The sequence below is a fragment of the Electrona antarctica genome (assembly GCF_951216825.1).
Source record: "Electrona antarctica genome assembly, chromosome: 14".
In the NCBI taxonomy this organism is placed as follows: Eukaryota; Metazoa; Chordata; class Actinopteri; order Myctophiformes; family Myctophidae; genus Electrona; species Electrona antarctica.
The window spans coordinates 14,316,150-14,338,583 of NC_136795.1; the positions used below are offsets into that span (position 1 = coordinate 14,316,150).

General features: G+C 44.9%; 1 protein-coding gene across 1 annotated transcript in view; it reads left to right on the top strand.

The window, feature by feature from the left end:
* Positions 1–525: 525 nt before the first annotated feature.
* LOC306937294 (E3 ubiquitin-protein ligase SMURF2) overlaps positions 526–22,434 on the top strand; it is a 65,335-nt gene continuing 43,426 nt past the window's right edge. Inside the window, exon 1 of the mRNA XM_079520964.1 lies at positions 526–951. Coding sequence (XP_079377090.1) covers positions 900–951 — 52 coding nt within the window. The 5' untranslated portion in view covers positions 526–899. The remainder of the gene's footprint in view (positions 952–22,434) is intronic.

Genomic DNA, 22,434 nt, shown 5'->3' on the forward strand with positions numbered 1-22,434 from the left:
TCCATATGATCATGTTTAAGTTTGTGATGCCCACCATCCACCCACCCACAAGGCAATATTATGTAGTGCACAGACCAGACTGCAGGGTCCATTACAAATAAATACAAACTTGCGTAAACGGTAAACGCCTTGCTTTAGTTAGTCCTATGAACATTTCTGCCGTGATAGTGGTCTCTTCCAGGATTACATAACATTCCCTACAGGGAACGAGGGGTCACTAAAAATGCTTTGATCATGTGTAGGTCTATGAAAACGATGTTACCCATATCCACTGAGTCACCAGATCGATAATTGACTGCGTATATCAACAGTACTGTGGGACAGACTATTTAAATAGACATTCTTGAATAGAACTTCTGTTCTATAAAATGATCAAAGTAACGAGAGTGTCACTTCCCAAAAATAACTGACCTACAGTACAACGTTTAGCTTGTAGTTTTGTTCCGTCTGCGAACGCGACACTGTCGTACTAGGGAGTATAAATGATGCCTTGGCTGGCTCTCTTGACGCTGTAGTGAAGCCAGACAGGGCGCTCCAGCCTCCACGGCGTACAGACAGCAGTACTGAACACTGAGAGCGAGGACACACACTGTCTGGAGTACAAGCCCTTTCTCAAGATGTGAAGGAGGAGAACACTGTACCACCATACGAAATAAAAACATTTTTTTTAAATACCATATGCAGTTTGCGAAACATTTTTCTATTTTTGCATTTGTGACTGAGCAAGTGTGTATCTGTCAGTATTCAGTATCAGCGAATATGGCAGTTATTCTGTCCACATCCGGGCCACAATGCCTCCTTGACTCCATTATTGTCTAAAACTGGGGAAGACCTTGTTATTTTTTTAAATGAGATATTTTTGTTAACGCATAACAGTCGAGGCTGGAACCAAGAGGGAGATGTCTAATCAAGGGGTTCGGCGGAACGGTCCGGTGAAGCTGCGTTTAACAGGTACGTTTTTAGCTTAATTTAAATCCCCCCAAATATGTTTACCCACACACAACTAGAGAATGCTGTCATTAATTATATTTCGTCGCACGAGCGTGTCGCTCTAAAAAACATTTTTGCGTCATTTTCGTGTGAAATAATAGCCGACGCGACGCACGTCGACACTTTTTTCACATGAAAGTACGTCATTTTTTGCAGAGCGAGCGACACGTTCCTGCGACGAAGTGTATAAAATGAGCATCAAGTCGGCTCGGTCTCGGTGTATTTACTGGGATGGATATGTTGCCATGAAGTTGTAGCTTTAACCAATAAATAGACCTGTGCAATGTGCATTACCGTATCTCGTGTTTCTTTCTGCAACGTCACGACTCTTACACGTTAAACCCAGTGAAACCTTTCGTTGTTCCCACGCCATTGTTGTTAAAACGTTTAAAATTACGAGGTACAAAATTGGGTACAAAATTAAACCCTACATTTGTAAAGATAACTCTGGGAAATAGTCTTAGCCCTGCGTTTGATGCCAGCATTAACACTTGTCCTGAAATAGCTGTTTATTGTGTTTAATTTCCATTGGCAGTTCTTTGTAATGTTGCTAGCCATAGGAAATTAGCCCCTTGTGATGTTACATATCTATGCAAAAAGGCAGTGGTGCAAGTAAAATGGAATATGGATGCATTCTGAACGATAGTATAGTAGTGACTATAACGTTGTTAGAGAGCGACAAAGTTGTCTAGCTAACGTTAGCCTATAGCGAGACAGCTTCGTTCTTATTTGGCCAGTTGAGATGGACTGATGATGGACAGTCACATTCTCAAAATGTTTAATTTCAAGCCTTGGAATAAATAAGGATGAGATATAGCGTTTGGCAATTTTTATTTGGTCTCGTGGAAAGAGTTTGTATTGTTGGATATGTGTAAATAAATATCTGTAGGAAGAGAGATGAAACTTTGATCAAGCATTATGCTGGGGGCCTTCTGGAACCCCCACAAGGACATTCATTTTGGTAGGTCCCTCGACCTGAAAACCACTAGTCTAGTCTAGTGCTCACAGGAGGCAGCAACTGCCACTCAGTAATTAATGAATCATAATAGGCTGCTATTCATGCGAGTTACTGGCATGGATGTAGTTTGCTCTTTCACTGTAATTCTTGTAAAATTGTATAACTGGTGGGGAATGTTGTAGTAGCAGTGGTAATTCATGCTGGAAATTGCCCTGTCTGCTTCTGCCAGTAAGGGGCATTTCACAGTAGTAGCAGTCTCATGCACACGCTATACAATTCACGTTAAGGCTTATTACACATAATTCACAATTTGTTGCAACTGTGAGGTCAGTGTAACAACAGTACTGCAGCTGTGATATGGACTTGGCTCTCTCTTTTCTCTCTCTCTCTCTCTCTCTCTCTCTCTCTCTCTCTCTCTCTCTCTCTCTTTCTCTCTATCTGTCTGTCCCTCTGTCTGTGTTGCTTTCTCTTCCTCTGCCTTGGCTCACTTGTTTGGTTTGTACCATTTCAACACAAACAGAGAGACGTTTACATGAGAGGACATTGTTTTGACTGGGAGAGGGGGGATGACAGCTGCTGTGTTTGATGTGTTTCCAGGATCAGGGCAGATGCGAATTCCAGGCCGTTCTATTCACCAGGAAGAGCCAAATTAAATATTTAAGCTAGTGCTGTTTCTGATAGCAATAAGTAGAGGGAAGGAGGGAGCTTTCCAGGGAAATTGGGACCCATTTCATATGACAGACATGCAGGATAGACAGACTGGGTAGTTGTCAAGGACCCCTAAATTGTGTGTGTGTGTGTGTGTGTGTGTGTGTGTGTGTGTGTGTGTGTGTGTGTGTGTGTGTGTGTGTGTGTGTGTGTGTGTGTGTGTGTGTGTGTGTGTGTGTGTGTGTGTGGAAGTTAAATTTAAATTGTTTTTTCCCAAATATAGTAGATCTATAAGCTCAACGTGTGTGCATTTTGAGCTTGGAGATCAGCTATTTTTGTATACAATTTTAGTATAAATATATTTGCTCGGGACGCCCTGGCCTGGAACCCCCCAAGAAAGACCCCGTGGGGGTTCCCAGACCCTACTTTGAGAACCAGTAATCTAAGCTGTTTTCCACAGTTGGTGTGTAAATCATGTTTGTGCTCACAACATGAAAAGCAAGTTTGTTTTGAGACATTGATTTATATTCTTAAATAAATTAAATAGTCTGCCATATAGGCATGAAGAGATTGTGGACAGACAGGCCAGTCACAGAGGTTTCCAAGTTGTGTAACAAAAGGGCTACATAGCTTTGCAATTTGCAACCAGCTAATCGTGCCTGATCATTGGAGTATAATTTATCCTCAAGTCCCTCAAGTCTTTCTGGTTGCTTAAACCTGTGAGAATGCGCATTGATGATCTGTTTTGTTGTCTTAGTTTACAAATGACGTTGTCTCTATATAGATTCAATAGATGGTTTCTGTCAGGCTGGATTACCATCTTATTAAGCAGGAGACATAGTACTTTCTTCTGCGTTTGGGGTGAGGAGCGTACAGTATGTACGCTTTTTACGTCTGCATGCATACTTTCATACATTACTTACGTCTTACGGTACGGTACGTCGCCAGGGGGTACTGCACCCACCTTAACAGTAACGTACGTACGTCGGATTGGGAACAGTAAGCAGCCGAATGGAGATCAAAAATGTACAGAAAAACGTGTGAAATTTCTCTCCCCCTGCGTTTTGTCCGCTCTCTGCGTATCTTTCGTAATCTAATGTCAGATAATATGGGCTTTTATTAGTTGTCCAGATGCCTATACGCCAGCCCTCCAGGCCGTATCACTGTTATCTAAATGGCCGATGCTCATGCTTTTACTTTTCTCATGCAATTACTTTTTTGTAACTTGAGTTTTCACTTTGGAAGTCTAGATGAGTCCATTCCATTAGTCTTTGAATTGGTCTGTAATTTCGGGTCAAGATGGACTGCAGTAGTCTCCTGGAAGAATGCTAAGAATGCGAGTCCACTGTGAAAAATGGCTAGCGCGGGATCTCTTTATGGTTTTCAGGGAGAGTGACACAATGCAGGCCCCCAGACCTAACATCATTCCTGCTGGGAAGAAAGCCTATGGAAATGAGTTTCCACTGAAATACTGTATTTGCCCAGCTCAACTACACTCACTGTCTCGTGTTTGACTTCCTGCCTTTAAATGCAAATGATGAAACTTAACATGTAAATGTAAAGCACCGGAATAAACTATTCATTCATTCATTCATACTTCCTGCCTTTCTGTCTTCTACACATCTGTCTGTTATTCAGTCAGCTGAACTGAATACATTTTTACGTACCATGGGTGTTGGGAATTATGTAATGTGTTGTGCCATGTCATGTCATCCATATGCTAGCTTGTTTTTGGCCCATAGTAGAGTGGAACGCAGAGCTCTGAGCCCAAGGGCTCAGTTTTTGCTGAAAGCGGGCTCGTATAATCGTATATTCACTGTACACTGTCATTAGGCATTTCTTTGTTTAGCACCAGCAGCTGTATGTGTATACTAGGTCCATTAGATTGTGATGTGGAGAGTAATGGGCCCAGAGAGTGTCGTTGCTACATTGTAGCAGCTTGTTGTTATGTGTCGACTGGATGATTTTGACACATTGCTGTTGATGAGTTTGTTTTCCTGCAAAGTCCTGGATGATGAGCAGTTACATTCAACCAGTATGTTTGCACTTGAGGAGCCTCTCCTTTGCTGACAACCCCCCCCCATATCAATTTGAACCAGATGTTGCAGATTTTTGCCAGCATTTAAACTGGAAAAATATGGCAAGCGAGCCTCTAAAACTAACACTCTGGGTGAGAATTGCCCCTTGACTACACTGGACAGGTTTCCATTAAAGTCTACAGCTGATCACTCCTAAATTATGTGACACGCAAACAAAGCTAATGGCTTAACACTTAATGCAGTCAGTCATAAATTACACAATTAAGACATGGCTCATTGCTTTATATATTATATGATCAGCTTAAATTCTGTTATGATGAAGACATGGCTCATGGCATGATGCTGTGGCCTTTCCAATTGGTCGTAAATTCATTGAGACACAGCCAATGCTAAACAGAGTGCCTTCCAGATGATCAGAATAAAGACTGTGGAAAGCATAACTTGTCCCTCCATTTCAACACAGAGAATTGAAATCCGACTAGATTCTTTAAGAAAATAATATATGCAGCACGCATGCGTCCTATAGTCTTCTGTTGAAGTTAACCCCCCCTAAGCATCCTAAGCATCAACAGTATTTTTTTATTTGTTTAGCATATGGTTTGCTCGTCTGAATTCTTTGGCCTGATTCAAACTCGAGAAGAGATCTCGGTGGGATTCCCTCGATTTCCCCGTTAGCATTCCCATCTCACTCTCTCTCTCTGAGTCACTCCTGTTCTTTCCGCATCAGTCCAAAGAATATTTCACCCCCACCTGTGCTAAAGCTGCCTTTTTGTTTCAATTTCTCTGTCTTTGTCTTTGCCATTCTCTCCTATTTTTCCTTCTCTCTTTATCTCTATGAATAGTTACAGGTCTTTTGTTCCCCTGCAAGAAAGATCAGCCGCCATTATTTGTAAATGTCATTTACGCTGCAGCAGGTTTCTCTTGCCGAAGAGTCAATGCTGTCATTTTTGTTGAAGTGGTTGCTGCTAGTGTGGCCGCCCCTATTCTCTGCTACTTGGAAGATGATGGACTGCTGAATGGACACAGATGCTGTTTTCATGGCCAAACAGACTCATTTCTAAAGACGCGACAACAAGCTGTGGAGGTTAAACATCAGCCCACTGTATAGCCTTGATTGAAATGCTTGGGTCTTTTCTGTTTAGCATGTTCCCCGCTGACGCTACACACACACACACACACACACACACACACACACACACACACACACACACACACACACACACACACACACACACACACACAGCCTTGCTTGGCCTGTCTTTAGTCTACTGATGAGTGTCTTTCAGAGTTGGATCATGGAAGAAACCCCCACAGCTGGGCAGAGACGGAGGCTATGGAGGCCCAGAGACCTGATGATCAAGAGAGGTTTTAATGTGGTCTAAGCCTGCGCATGGTGCATTCATGTGGCCTCAGTCAGAGCCTTTTTTTCCTTTACTGAGTGCCTGTATGGAAGTGATTTGGGCTCATCTGGGTGTTCAGACAGGATACATTGTAAATACACAATGATTAGCTACATGTGGGGAACGTTGACTCTGCTGCTTGGTGTGCAAACGACGTAACATTTCCACATTCTGCTGCATAGCAAGATGAGATGGTGAAAACAAACTGATAGCAAAGACAAAAGTGGGGGTGTGGTGGGATTGAAGGGAGGGTTGAGAGAAGGGGCAACATAACGAGCATTATTGCACGTCATTTGTAAATGTTTTCCTTCCTTCCCCGCCGAAGGCCTCTCTGATAATTTTGAAATTGTTCCGTCAATGAATTGACTGACTCTGGGCCCGCTCTGCTGTTGGTTCAGCTGCTCTCTTCAGCGAGGAGGACAAAGGCTTCTGCGGTCGCTCTGCCCTCAAACCGCTGCCAGCAACAGCTCGCAAGAGACCAGATGTAGCCGACGGGGAGAGGAAGCACTTCTCCGATCCGAACACTTGTCTAAATGTCACCCCTGACAGGTGGGGAGCAGAACAGCCCGGTCCAGAACCTCCCCATGCCCTTGTTTCTCCTCCTTTAGAGGTTCCCCTGGAATAACAAAGGGAAGGACTGCAGTCATGTTACTCAGCGGGACCTGAGGTCTCACATGTTGCTCAGACTCATGGGCTCTTTAACAATTCAGATTCAACTTCATTTTCACATAACAAGTTTACAGGTGTAAAAGAGTTATTTGTTGGACAAGTGCCCATCAATTTGCAGTTTCAAGAAGGGGTAAATATTAGAGGAAGATAGAAACAAGTAAAACAGGTTAGATATGTCAAATATTCTACTATAAACAAGCAATGTCAAATATGGTGCATTAAAAAAATACTTTTAAAAAGCAATAAAATAGCAATATAAAATGCCAATAAAATTAGACATTTAAATGGAAGAAGATATAGAAACAACCCTTTGTGCAGTGTCTTGTGCAGGTGAGACCCATTTACTGTATTATAACAAGAGTGTCATTTTCAGGTGGTGAGATCAGCTTCTTCCTGCCAAGTTGGAGCTGGGAGCATGATTAACTGCTTTTTTACATGCACAGTCAATAACACTAACGGTGTGTTGCTAACAGACTTTGAAAGCCTCTGTGTCTAAATATTCCTCCTCCATTTAGTCCCCTTTAAAGAGTCACTAGCGCCGCAACAAAGAACATAATCCCACACTAGCTTCCCACCTGTGAAGATAGACAATTGTGCTTGTTTGCGCGCCCCACTGAGTCGGAGGCACTGTGGAGGAATCGGCATTGGTCTCCACGCTGGTGGTGGGTGAGTAGTGAGTACTTTACCTGTGAGCCACCTGGACACATCCATGTTTTTTACGGTTATCTTCATTGCATTCAGACTTTTTAAATGGGGTATAGAGAAAGACGAGCAGACAGGACGGCCCCTGACAAAGGATACAAATCCCTTTCATGGATGATTCATGGCATGTGTGTCTGTGTTTGGTAGTTCCTTGAGCGACTGGGAAAGCCCTCATTACCATTGTGTTTTATCTGTGTGCTAGAGAGGGCATCCAGTGGTAAGCAGATGCTGGACATGAGCAGAGTTGCTCTGGAACTCGCTGTGTGGTCCTGTACCTCAGTTGTCCATGCAAGACTGGACCCATCCGAGGGCTTATTACTTCCTTCCTTACTTATTACAATTTCAACATGGCGTCCTATATTGGGCATGTCATTATACAGTAGGTGAATGTTAAAAAATAGGCTTTCACATACTGGGCTTAAGTGATTCAATCACACAGACGCACATCTTAATATTCAAGATCTATGACTGCCCCCGCCCCCTCCACTCCCTGCACAGATAGTCCCTGTATCCACTTCTAGCTCATCTCCTTGTATATTTCCACTATTTTCATTTTTGTGAATGCGGTCAATCTCGTCTGACGCAAAATTGACTCCAGATTTCTAGACAGTTCTAATTAGTTTGGTGTGATCAGTCACAGTGACTCGTACCAGTTTACATCTGGATTGAGTGTCTGCCTGTTACATGACTGTATTTTAAACCAAACCTCCCTTGCCTTCCCTTAGTGCGAGCTTGTGCTGGTCGTGTGCCTCTGTTGCAATGGCTACAGACAGTGAGAGGAGAGAGAGAGAGAGAAAAGACTGCTCTAACTCTTGACTAGGAGTGCTAATCCTCCTGGGTGGCTGGGGAAAAGGCTTCTTCAAAGTCTTGATGTGTTAACCTGGCTGTGGCGGTTAATGGGAGGCGAGGGAGGGGCGCTCCAGCGAAAGCCAATATGACTTGTGTACGTATTGCTTTCGCCTGAAAATTCCTCCTTTTCCCTGTCGCCTTTTTGTCTCTTTCCCCTGTTATTTCACACGCATTTCCCCAGTGCTCATTTTGAAGTTGGACACTTCACTCTAGGGTACCCACCCAGGCTGTGCATGAGTATACTATGTTGAGTCTGTAGCTGTGTTTGAGTTTACATCCCCACTCTGGTTTGTTTGTTTTGGGGGAAAAGTGGGCATTTGCCAAATGTTATACAGTTTCTGTTGGCTGTGTGTTCTTTGGGACATCATTGGGGGAAATGGGACTTTTAAAGTGATATTGCAATATAAATGCCCCAAAATTATTTTTAACAAGCTATTTCTCTGTTACATTCTTTCAAAGTCAGTCCTTAACCACTTAAGGCCTGCACTATGGGAAAACTAGGGAAACTTGCATTATCTGTTTGCATCATTCCCATCATCATCATCATCATCATCATCATACTATAATTCACTCAATGTCTGTCTGAATGTCTGAAACACTTGTAGCTCCTCACTGCCTGCACCAATCACTCCGACTTTTCACACAGGCATTGACCATAATATTACGGAAGTCTTAACGAAGCCCTTTTTCACTTTAACACATTATTGATTAATAACTAATTTATCAGTGCATTAAAATTACCCATCCACTTACATGGGAAAATGGAAAGTATTTTTCTCTCAGAAACCGTCGGAGCTACAGTTACAACACTTGGAGGGTTACAACACTTATTTAATAATAATAATTATTAAAATTAATGTAATAAATACTTACATCAGTCGGCCTCATGGAGGCGCTATAACAGCCCACTTTACATTTCGTCGTATAAGTCTTGAACCGTAGGTAAAATCTAAATTTCACTATCCCTGGATTCCTTGGGTCATGACGCATCTCCCCATATAGGCCACGCCCATTTGCGTCAGGATAGATTTTCCGCCATGTTGACTATTCTTCAAAACACACTTTTTGCTCTTCCACCTACAGCTTTTCTGCAAATCTCACAAAAAAATGGTACACATGATCTCTGGACCTATCCGAACACCACAGGCAGAATTTACATAGTCCGTATCGTTCGGCTGTAATCGGTGTACAAAGTTTGTGGGAGGGGCCTGTTTTACACAAAATGACAAATCACCAACGGAATGTCCAAACCACCCCAAATTTCATTCACATGTCGAGGGTAGTTTAATCAATGGAGAGCCCAAAGCAATTCCATTTTCATCTGTAGGGGGCGCCGCAAATGCGGAATTTTAAAAAGTTTATTGCAAAAACATGCTTTTTGGAGGATAAATCCACTATGTTTGCGATAGCGTAGCCTACGTGCGACAGGACAATTCCCTCCCAATCAGTAATGTGATCTATTACATCGCATTACCCACACTGTACATCATTTGGTGTTCATATATTCAGAAAGGGTAAGGTCTAGTCTTGCATAATTCCTGAGTAGGCCGGTGCCCCGAACAGGCACCGCTCTAGTTTTATTTAATTATTTAGTTCAGGGTTTAAGGGAAAGTTATGTTAGAGAGACAGGAGGGGAGTTGAGTTTTGCTGAATTATTCACGGTGGAAGGATGGAATAAAAATAACAGTGTTTTCTACATTTCTTCATATTGAATGAGCACAAACTGTATTTCCCAGACCAAATAAAAGGACTTTGAGTTTTAGCAGTAAGTATCTAGATGAGTTCAGAGAAGCTCACTTCAGTCTCAGGTAGTTGGGGAGATCAACCCTTGTTCTGCCTCGGCCCTCCTCTGACCTCTGTGTTGTTTAGTCTGACATCAGTGCCCTACACACACACACACACACACACACACACACACACACTCCCCACACTCCCTCCATCAGCTACACAACAGAACCCCTATTCTTCTGTCATTACACTGGACATTGTTCCTCTGAGCCGAGACCTACAGGTGCTGCGGTTTTGGGGGGTGGGGGTGGTGGTTTAGGGGTAGTCAAGCGGTGCGAGGCCAGCCCCCCCCTCTTCTTGTCACATTCCAGTTTTTGATATGTGATCTCAGCCGCAGCATATTTCCCCCCCGCCCTTTTTTTCTTCTTCTTCTTTTAGTGCCGTCTGTGATTGTTTTCTTTCAGTGAGCCGGCGGTGGTGCTCCAGGTGAGTCGGCTCAGCATGTTTGTACAAAAGTCTTATTAGCTCTGCTAGACATCCACACACACGCTACTAGACATCCACACACACACACAAGAGCTGTTTGGCTTTCCTAGAAATGGGAGGTGCAGAGGGAACAGCCCCGAGAGTCCATCCATCCCAGCCCGATGAAGATAAGTGGAAACCTGAGCTGAATTCTTGGATGTGCTAGCTCGGCTATAAACCTGGCTGGACATGGTTTTGATACAATTAACTCTCCTGCGCTAACCTCCAGCATATGGGGAGGGGAAGGGTGGGGTGGGGTTGATTGGTGTGAAATCCCCAAGATGCCAGCAGCTGACTGCAGACGTCTGTCCGTGCCTCGGCCTGTCGGCCAGCCCCTTTGGTCCTCTAGGAGACGGGATCAGAGGGGAGATGTTTATATTCACACTGGATCACATTTCAAATGGCATCTCCGTCAAACTTGAACAAATATGCACAAGGATTCCTGTAAGAAGGGGGCACTCCGGCTGCATGCGAGCCAAGAGGCAAACAGACACCTTTCAACACAGGCTCTTTTTTTCTCCTCCTTCCCCCAATGTTCTGGTTCTTGACCCAGAAAGATCCCAGATACCCATAGTAGCCACTCAATTGTCTTTTCACCCTCGTCTCGAGTTTGGCCATTTTGGTGAGCAACTCTCTGCTTGATAAGCGTTTGGTTTTGCTGGTCAGGAACGTTCTTACAAAACTCCCCTCCACATACAGCACTGCGAGTATGGGCCAAATAATGACTGACTGCAGTTGGCTTGATGATTCATGTGTTTGGGCTCACCGGCGGAGGCCACAGAAACTCCCAGACAGCCATGTTAAAAATGTTCAGGGATGTGAGCTTAATGTTTACTCTCCAAGTAAAGGCTTACCCTTTAATTATGGGAGAAACACTTTGATGTGCTTGTTTACTGTACTGGGATTATGGCAAACGGTGATGATTTCCACTATCTGACTCAGCAGTGGGATTTCCACAGAAACGCAGGAGCTCGTCTTAAGGCATAAAACACATGACTTGGTCTATGTTCGGCCAAAGTATTTGTGTCTCAGCGGTTTGGCAGCACTTGGATTAAGCATTGCAGCAAAGGTCAAAACAAGGGGTGCTTGGTGGCTCAGCCACAGGCCATGTGATCCTTGTGAGCGTGAGGACCTGGGTTCAAGTCCCGAATGTCTCGAATGTCTCTCCTCTCTCTCTGCCCGTGGTTTCCTGTTTCTCTCCATCTCATATAAAACATAAAAATGCCACACATTAAAGTCCAAATTAAAGCCACCTCCGGGGTCTTGATGATTTTATTGAAGCAGCTTGGCTATATTTGGAACAGACATGACACATGGCTCATAGACACGTGTCGCACACTTTAAACATGACTTCCAACACCTCATAAAAGCTGTTAATGGCACACACCTGCACACTATGCCATTTGCTCACAATTTGAAGCACGGAACCCCAGTGGCATCTCAATGATGACGCATCAGGACTAGCTCATAGCAGCTATTACTGATGATGACAACCAACCCCCAAGAATGCAGAGCCTGTGTGCGTGTGTATGCGTGCGCCTATCATCAAAGTACCATATCTTGTTCACACAGCAGTGTTTAACACAGAGGAGTTACTAGAGGGTGGCAAAATTTGACCACATGACTAATGAATGCATGGTTGCAGACAAGACATGAGTCTATAACGTGTGTCGCATGTAGATGAATGGGCATGGAATGGATTGAGATGTACGCTGCGCCAATCAATGGGGCCGTAGCTGAGTGGGTAGAGAGGGCACCTGGGAAACTGAAGGTCTGTGGTTTGTGTCTCGGCTGCGGTCGAAGTGTCCCTGAGCAAGACACTCAACTGCTCCCAGAACACTGTATAGTGCTCACTGTTTTTAATATGCGTCCTATCTGGCAAAGCAAATGATTAGTCTTGGGGTAGAAAAGATCTCAATTATTCTAACATTTTAAATGGGGTAAAAGGCCTGGCTTGCTAGCTTGGAGCGGCGCGTTGAACGTGAGTGCCCAGCAGTGGGCCGCTTTTGGTAAGCAGGATGGGTAAATGCAGATGACAAATGATATGCAAACACATACAGTGACAAAAAAGGAGTGTATTATTAGTAGTTCTGTAATTATATTATAATGATTACATTTGCAAAAGAAAATGGTGGATAAAATACTGCAGAAAATAACCAAATTTGAGTACCAAGCACCAGTCAGCTCAACATATCAACATACTTGGCTGTGAATGAATATTAGGAGGAGGGAAGTGGGGTGCAAAATGTTGGTAATGATGTAACATTGGGAAAGGTGTGGAGAAAAAGGAAAAAGACGGGTCTGGGGGGAGCAAATGGGTGTGCGTGCGTGGCGTGCACGTACGTGCGTGTGCGCACAACGAGGCAACGGCAGCCCTGGAGTTCTGTTAAACAGGTTAGTGCCCCAACCCCTCACTGCAGCTCAGCCCAGGCCTCCACTCTCCTCTGTGCTCCTCCATTACATCAGTGAGAGCAGAGAAGCCAAGGAGCTTAGAGGGAAAGCCGTGTGGCTCTCTCCAAACAGCCCAGGTCCCGGCCAACAGCGGTGCGAGCCCGCAGAAGCCCTGCACTCGGCCCGGCTCACTGTTTTGACTTCTCAGCTAAGCGGTGGCAGCAGCAGCGGTCATGGTGCTGTGGAAGACTTTACTCGTTATATTAGGCACATTGTATTGCGCAGAGTGGAAAGAGCGAGCGATGTGCGGTTGCAGGGGGTGGCGGAAATGCCGCTAAAAATTATGGACAGGTTCCCTCTATTAGATGCCGAGAATAGTCGGGGTTGACTCCCTATTATGTAATTATATTACAGTATATGGGCTGTATTACGGGAGGGAAAAAGGTGACGTAAGACGGATGAAATGTTCTCACAGTAAGAATGACGTCAGCCTATTTCCTTTAATGCATGTGTGTTCCCATCGCACCTGGACATCTTTTTGCAGTGGTAGGCTCAGCCGCTGCATCTCACTCACTCGGCTCAATGTTTTCTCTTGTTTATTGAGGAGACTCGGAGAGCTACAGTTAATATGCGTCTTTGCTTTGAAGGTCACATCGTTACCGGGCCCCGGCTGGCGCCACCTCACTCTACTAGGCACCAACAACTTTATTCATGTGTAAAATGGCACCCTGCCCGACAGGTTCTTTGCGCCTCAAGACCCTTCTTAGAGCCAGTGTTTCCAGAGCTCTATCATCACCATAGCAGACAGGTGTTGAGTGTGATGTACGGTGATGTATGGCTTCTCTTAGTCACGACGGACACGTCACTCGGACCATAATCCCATTTTCGGGTTGAGGCTACAGGGGTCGGACGGGTGGGCAAAGGTATGTTCTGTGACTTATCTCTTCCTTTATCCCCAGAGGTGCTGCACTTTGCTTTTCAGGTCTGTGCACACTGCACACTACAGCGATGTGTGACAGATGCCCCTCCCTTCCCAATTACTTTCTGTTTTATTGTTTTGTTTTTGTCAAGTGCGTAACAGGAGTGTCGAATCGACATGGCCATGTTTTGCTCTGTGGAAAAGGTTTTCCTTTTTTCCATATCCAATTCTCATAATCTTGGAAATTACAGGTCCGTTTCCCTCCTTCCCCTATTACTCGGCCACCGGTATCTCCAAATATCTATTATGTTCCCAGCTAGAGGCCTTATCAGATTAACATATTTACATACATACGTGTGTGGATTTGTAAGATCTTTACAAAATGAATTAAAAATATATACATGTCAACGCTGGACATTTTCCCTGTGCCTACCAATCACTTTGCCTTAACCACATTTCCACAGTCTGCCTTTACTCTGTCCAAGACTTGGACAGAGTTGCTGAAATTCTACCCTGTGCCTCCACAGTACACTGCTGGGTCTAACTACACAGGCCGGGGCTACAGTTGTGGTGTAGCCAGGTCTTTAAAAAGTAAGCCAGTTTTGATAGCAGCGGGGCAGAGCTGCGTGTGCTCATGGACAGGGTAGTCTGGTCCAACGGCAAATATGTCCTGCGTCAACCCCTAACTCACACTCTATGAGCTTTTGTGATCACTGACTGTGAAGCTGGTGTATAACAATGTTATTCTAAATGGCACCCCCCACCCCAATGTCAATATTCATTAGTTTGTTTTTAACCGTTTCCCGAGACTCCTGGCAGATTGCTATGGTAGGACTCGGAGTCTGCTCTTGGTCAGAAGAGATTGATCATGTCAAGGAAGATGGCTCCAGGATTATAGGAGAACATAGATAACAAATAAGTCCACCAGCACAAGCTCATGTCTACCCCCTCCTGTTAGTTGTCTCCCTCCCTTTTAGGGATTTTAATGTCCCACAGAAAGTGGAAAGGGGAAGAGGAAGCCTTTGTTTACAGAAGAACAATGCTGCGAATGAGATCGCTCGGCCCTGCGCCCGGAGTCAAAATAGGGCCAGTCAGACAGGCAGGCAGGCAGGCATGGGAAAGGGTGGGTGTGGGAGATGGTGTGGGGGGCCAAGTTCCCTGAAGATGTGTCAGATCGTCTGGTGGGATTGGGCCAGGGCACTGGTCTTGATGAACCAGGTGGACAGGAAGGGAGGTATAGGAGAGGGGGTCAACCAGAGCTCACAAACCTGAGAGGATGGTTTCGTTTCACACTAGTCACCAAGGCAAGCACGTCCCCCAGCGCTCGCTCTCTCTCTCTCTCTCTCTCTCTCTCTCTCTCCCCCCCCCCCCCCCCCCCCAATTGGAGCCAAATTGACCTCTTAACTCCAGTTAGTTTAAGTTTAGCATTTAGTGTAATTTACTGTATGTACTCTTAAGACAAGAGTTAAATTACCATTAAGGATTTGAAGGTGTAGGCATTGAATCCAGACTTTTGACAGGGCTGGGAATGGCAGTCTATATTCCCACACCCCCGCTTCCTCCTTCACGTTCTGGACTCCAGAGGGATGGTTAACCACAGCAGTGTGAACCCCCATTCTCTCCCTACGGCACTCTGGCCTTCCCCATGTTCCTTTGCGGTATCGTTGACTATGCGTGAGAGAGAGAGTGTGCACAGTAAAATCTGTATGCATAAAAGAGAGAGAGACACACAGTGGAAAAAGTGTTAATTTACTTCACTCTTCCAAATGAAATTTACTCCAAGTATTTGACTGTGTGCCTGTTGACAGTGTTTTCCCCTCTCTCTCCTTCCACATCAGTTCACAAGAAAAGACGCGGGATCCGGCCGCCCCCACCCCCCCACTCCATTTTGTTTTGACCGTCGATTGTTGCCATGGTGATGTCTTTTGAGAGTGTCACATGACCTCTGGCTCCCCAGGTGTTTGGCTTGAGTCTGATCGGGAGGGCTCATTGATTCCCCCAGCTGAGCACACTGGGCTTCTTTGTGCACTGTGAGAACCTCAGCCCTCCACCACAGGTGGAGCCTTAACTATCAACCCAAGGTCCCTCTCCCTGCCACACACAAATCACTTAGATTAGTTGATTTTTATTAAAAGGACTGTGCATTTCAGTTAATTATTGATGATTATCATAGTGTATTGAAACGATATTGATACAAACCACACTGACTGACATTTCCCCGTTCTTGCTATTTTGTACGTTCTCAACTTTATTGTCACACCTCCGTGTCCAGAAAAAAGTGGGTGGAATTTGTCGTACAAATAAGTGGGTGGAATTTGTCGTACAATCACCATCGTTTACCATTTCAAGAAAGGAGGTAAGAATAGAGAAAGAAAGAAAGAAAGAAAGGGGTAAACGGACATGGAATGAGGCAGTAAACATATAGCACATATAACGATCTGTACATAAGGTACAGGATTTTAATGAACAGGCATTAGTCCTACCCCACACCCTAAACCTAACCTCACAGTAAGCCACAGGTTAGTTGGGAGCGGTGTTGTCGGACTAATGCCTCAGACCCCGTAGGGACCACAGCCTGAGAGAGGGAAAGGTTGAAAGTACATACACATAAACGTTTATAAAAAAATACAAAATTGTGGAACTAGCAGATTTAAAAACGTACACTTACATGTGAGCTTGTCGATGACCTATTTCATACAAGTATAGTATAAAATAAATGTGGCCTATTTTGGCATACTACATTATTTATTTAGATTATTGGTATTGTTCACTGTCATTAAATGACAGATATGACAAATAACTTAAACATACGAAGACATTTTCTTCGTATGTTTAAGTTATTTGTCATATCTGCCCTGTTCAATGTTAAGAGTTGAGGACTGTTGAGTGAGTTGAGACTGTAGCTGGACTTGAACTTATTAAGTGATCCTAAAACATTCTAAAGGAGATGTTAAAAGATCTATGCTCTCAAGTGGCTTACAATCGCAAAATTGTGCGCACTTTCAATTTCCTTTTTCTTCCATGGCATATTCATGATAACGGCACTCGGTACAAAAGTCATCAGAGTCTTCTGCTTTAAAAGGTTTTGGTCATTTATCAGCGGGAGGGACATGGGAAGGGGTTTTCTTTTTCCTGTACGGACAGGCTGATGATGGAGCGGAGATACTCTGTTATCAGCCGCGCGCGCTCTAGCCGTGATGTACAGCAGTTCCACTTGTCATTACTCACGGTGTCACCGTCACCCATACTTAATTCAACTGATGGTTTACAGGCACTGTCGGCACGGCCTGGTACTGGAAAAAACTCTTGTCTGTCCCTGACCTGTCACATTCCACTGTGAGCTCAGCTTTATGCCTGCATTAGAAAGCCACCTGAGGCTTCTATCTCCAGAGGGTGCATTTGATTGACAGGCAGCAGGCAATGCCCTGTTTTAGTATTTGCTGTCTTAAATGTCAATACTCTGCAGTCCTTGCCTGGCGGGAATATCTCAGCGGAGCCCGCTGAGATATCCCCCCCCCCCCCCCCCCCCCCCCCCCCACACACACACACCATCAGTGAGCGCTGCAGCTCTTTGCTTTGCGACTGGAATGAGAAACACAGACGACACAGAGGGTCCCTTCTCTCCCTCTCTTTCTCGCCTTGCCTCGATACCACCGTTGCTATGACGACAAAAGGATTTAAGATCGTGTGTGTGTGTGTGTGTGTGTGTGTGTGTGTGTGTGTGTGTGTGTGTGTGTGTGTGTGTGTGTGTGTGTGTGTGTGTGTGTGTGTGTGTGTGTGTGTGTGTGTTGGAAAGGGAGGGGGAGTGGGTGGCCTGGTGAAAAATGTTTGGAAAATTAGTTTGTGCCATGGTGGTTTAAACGACATGTTTGTTGTGGGCACAGGGTGATACTTTCCCTCTGTACAGGAATAATGATGAGCTGGATTCCATTTCAACTCCTTCAAGGAGTTCAACTCCTCTGTTCTGCTGCCGGCCTTTCTGTCTTTTCCTACGCCTATCGAAACCCCTCACCCCTTATTCGCTTTTGCAAACCGCTGCATCATTCGCCTGGGCTAGGAATTGCCACTCCCTGAATACGGCATTTTAGTTCTAACGAGATGTGGAAAAGAAATGACGTGATTCTAACCATCTGAAATGAGGGGGTTTTACGTTTCTGCTCTTTCCCAGGATTTAATATTGTGTGTGCGGTTCCGTATGTACCTTTCCATGTTTATGTACCAGGACAGTGTGCGCATACATTTGTCAACGTGCAAGCCTGAGAAAGCACAACCATGGCGGCTAATAAAAAGCAGATTTACGATGCCGCCCTGTAGGTGCGAGCTCACCCGTTTCCGTTTTCTTGGGGAAGGCTCTTGTCATCAGGGCCGCAGTCCCCCGCATCCCCCGTAAATTCGGAGGAACTCTGTGCACTGACAAAAAAACGGGACGGTCACTTAACTTGGTGTCATTATACAAAGCCATTGCATCAGGAAGGAAGTTTAACTCTATCTCTACCGCTAGCTGTTAGCATAAACCCCAGTTCCCAGTGCCAGCATACGCGTTCACTTTAAAAGACGGATTTTGCCCGCCGGAAATATTGTATTATCTACTATAGTACAGTACTTAATGTGGATAATGTGGATATCTAATAAACTTATATAATTGCTGTGAATCAACTTTATTGTCACATCACGGTTTTATAAGTAAAAGACTGGGTAAAATGTGTTTTTGTGCATAGTTCCCATCGTGTTATTCCAAGAAAGAAAAGAAAGTGAAGTGCCCTGACTGAAATATTGTCAATCATTGTTGTGTTTGGACACACATTTCCCCGCCCTACATTCAGAACCATCTCCTCTCTACTACCGGCTTCATCAAGGAGACATCAGACACTAGAACACTAGAACCATCTTCTCTCGACTACCGGCTTCATCAAGGAGACATCAGAACCATCTTCTCTCTACTACCGGCTTCATCAAGGAGACATTCAGACACTAGAACACTAGAACCATCTTCTCTCGACTACCGGCTTCATCAAGGAGACATCAGAACCATCTTCTCTCTACTACCGGCTTCATCAAGGAGACATTCAGACACTAGAACACTAGAACCATCTTCTCTCTACTACCGGCTTCATCAAGGAGACATCAGAACCATCTTCTCTCTACTACCGGCTTCATCAAGGAGACATCAGAACCATCTTCTCTCTACTACCGGCTTCATCAAGGAGACATCAGACGGCTAGAGATTTGTTTGACATTTCAGATTTATTTGAGTGCCCAAGCCTGGAGAGATCTGTCGGAATGCTGGAAGCAAACAGCTGGGAAGCTTAACCAAGACTGAACTGAGTCAGCGGCACCACAGAGGGCAACATGGCAACACAAACCATTGCTTTATTTGCTTCCACAAAGCCAGTCCCCATTTTGAGAGTTCTGACATTATCGTCAAGCTCTTGCAGTCCAACAACATCAAGGCGCGCAACCACATCTGTCTGATTACATCAGATTGAAGATGGTTCTCCTTATGTTTGGGTACTCGCTTGTAGAGTAATACTCATGTTCCACTTGTTGGAGAACTGAAATGGGAAAAGCTGCCTTTTGGTTTCTGTGTCCTTTAACGCTTGGAACAAAAAACCCATAGCACCTTCAACTTGAACCCTCTGTTGCCACTTGCGGCAGTTCAAAAGATGGATCTCAGAACTTGTGAAACTTAATTGGAACCAGTTTTAATCTCCTATTGTAGTGATTACAATGTGTTACGTGACGTCATGTTTATTTTAAGTCATGACACTGTTGTGAGGTGAAAATCTATAAGCAGATGTACAAGCTCACAACGTGTCACTCAGGATTGTGACGCCAGGTTAAAAGTGGTTAATAATCTTGATAATTTTTTTTATTAACACATTACTGCCCAGCCCTCTAGGCGAGATCGTGGCGCTAGTGCAAAATAAGCAGAGAAGAAGGGTGGGTCACTTCCACCCGAGCCGGAAGTGATCTGTAGTGTAGGCCTAGGGAACCGGCGATGGACCATCGCCCCCAGAGCAGTGATCTGTAGTGTAGGCCTAGGGAACCGGCGATGGACCATCGCCCCCAGAGCAGTGATCTGTAGTGTAGGCCTAGTGAACCGGCGATGGACCATCATGGCCCCCAGAGCAGTGATCTGTAGTGTAGGCCTAGTGAACCGGCGATGGACCATCGCCCCCAGAGCAGCATCATGATTAGCGCGGCTCGGATTAATGTTTTAATAGGCTATAAACATGGCATTTTATGCCATTCTGAGCATAAATACCACTATTAACCCTGTGCGTTTGTGCACGTGTACCGCGGATTATCATGTAGGCTGTTTCTAAAATGAGAGACCTATGGATATGCCTGCGGTGGAAGCTAACGGAGGCAAAACAAAAGGTGAAACAATATTTTTAGATAACGTTTAATCAAATCTTGTGTATCTCGTGGATGGCTCAGATGGAATTAATAACTTTCCACGAGATATCTCGAGGATACTACGGAATGGGTTAAATCTTACCATTGAAAACGTGGTAAATAAAGATTGTTTCTCTAGGCAAAATAAAATTGATGATGATTGGAGATTATGATGTGAAAGAGTGAAAGAACATCCGTAATGTCTACAAGCTGTGAAATAAAGTCGTTGCTCAGTTCATATGCTTTTTGTTGCCGGGTGAAGACAATCAATCAGATGTTTGTTGGGGACAACTATGACATGACTAACTGTGGAAATAGCCAATATACAGTACATGCTCACAAAGTGCTACGATACGACACATTGTGAGCATTAGGTGGCTGTTTTCGGGGGAAAAGTAAATGAAGGGACACCATGCAGAGTTAATCGTGACATTAGAAACACTCCAATTGTCGTGTTATCTCAGAGGAACAGGAGCAAACTTCTGCACAGCATGCCATGAAACTGACATGTCACCCTGGCCAAACAAAGGTTAGCAGCAGACACCCCTCCCTGGCCCAAACCACCACTCCTTCTAGAAATAGACTTCCCCTTCAGTCCACTCAGACTGCCCCATGGGGTGGGGGGGGTGGGGGGGGGTTGTGTGTGAGACTGTGTTGACTGGCAAGTTCCTTTCTGTGTGTGTGTGTGTGTGTGTGTGTGTGTGTGTGTGTGCCTGTGTGTGTGTGTGTGTGTGTGTGTGTGTGTGTGTGTGTGTGTGTGAGAGCTTGCGTCTGTATGTCTGTCCATCACAACGAGACGCCTGCTGGGACTCTGGCTCGCATCCTTTTCCGACCACCAAGTCCCCTTCCTGGCGTCCGATGGCGCTGCTGACATCTGCTCTGCTCGGTCATCTCGAGTACCTTATTTCTGGTGGATGATATTGTTTTTCTGCGTGGAAATAATTTGACGGCAGCTGGCAATGTTGGGTCCAACAAAGTTCTTATGGTAGGTCAGTTCAAGAATATTTTCCAAAATGAGCTCCCTCTAATCCAAGTGGTTTTCAACCAGTGGTCCGGGGACCACCAGTGGTCCTTGAGGGTGTTCCATGTGGTCCACAGCTAAATGATAGAGAGTTGGGAAAAAAAATGTTATTTTGGTCGTGTGCCTGTTATCTCTCCTATGGTACCAACATCAATACAGCATGGAATTGTGGACAAAATCTATCCGACAACAAAATATTCTCTAGTCTTGGGTCTGATCTAATTGAATGGTGGTCCGTGGCTCAAATGCCAATTGGATAGTGGGCCTTGACATGAAAAAGGTTGAAAACCACTGCTCTAATCCATGCCATATCAGAAATCGGCAACCTGAAGCATTTGCCATAAAGCTCCCGGTGCATCACTGTCACTTTCCATAATGACTTGTTTGTGTTTTGCTCCAGTGACAAGCAGCAGACCGTTGTCTGACAGTGCTGTCACTACAGTGTAATGAGGGTTGTGTTCTGATGGTTGGCTTCCATCGCGTCCTGATTGACGCCCTTGCACTCCACTCCCCCCCCCCCCCCTGTGCCTCTGTGGTCTCCCAATCACGAGTGGCCTCCAAGCAGCCATTGTCTCTGCGCCGTCTGGGCCATTCCGGCGGTTTTGGTCTCTCCGCTTTCTGTTTTTGGGGCTGTAATTCTGCCCCTTGTATATTTTCATATGGAACCTATATAGGCCTAATTGCAGTGTTGGCTTGAGGCTTGCGCATGGACTCACAGGAGGGTCTGCAGGGCTCCTCGGTCAGTCCGCAGGGATCTTATATAGGCTTAGCCTGACTGTCCGTTATGTTTGCCATGTCATCTTTGTACCTCAGTCAGACAGACAGACGCTTAGCCTCATCCTGTAGCTCTTGTTTTCTGCTGTCTAAATTGTCCGTTACACCATATCCATCCTGGGGTCACGCTGTAGACTTCAAATTCAAGTTGAGCTTATTTCTCGCACAGTAAACACGCTGTGCTTCATATTAAGGTACAACAAAATAACTATCTACAAACATGCTATACAAAGTTTAGTGTACACTGTCCCACCCACAAAATACAGCCTTTATAAACCCTGTCCATAATCTCACCTACAATGCCATGCACATACACACATCACACGCACGCACACACATGGACTTAACTTACCAAAGACCAGAAAAATAGGAAAGTCTGAAGCCTGCTTTTAACCACTTAAGCCCTACTTCGTTATATTACA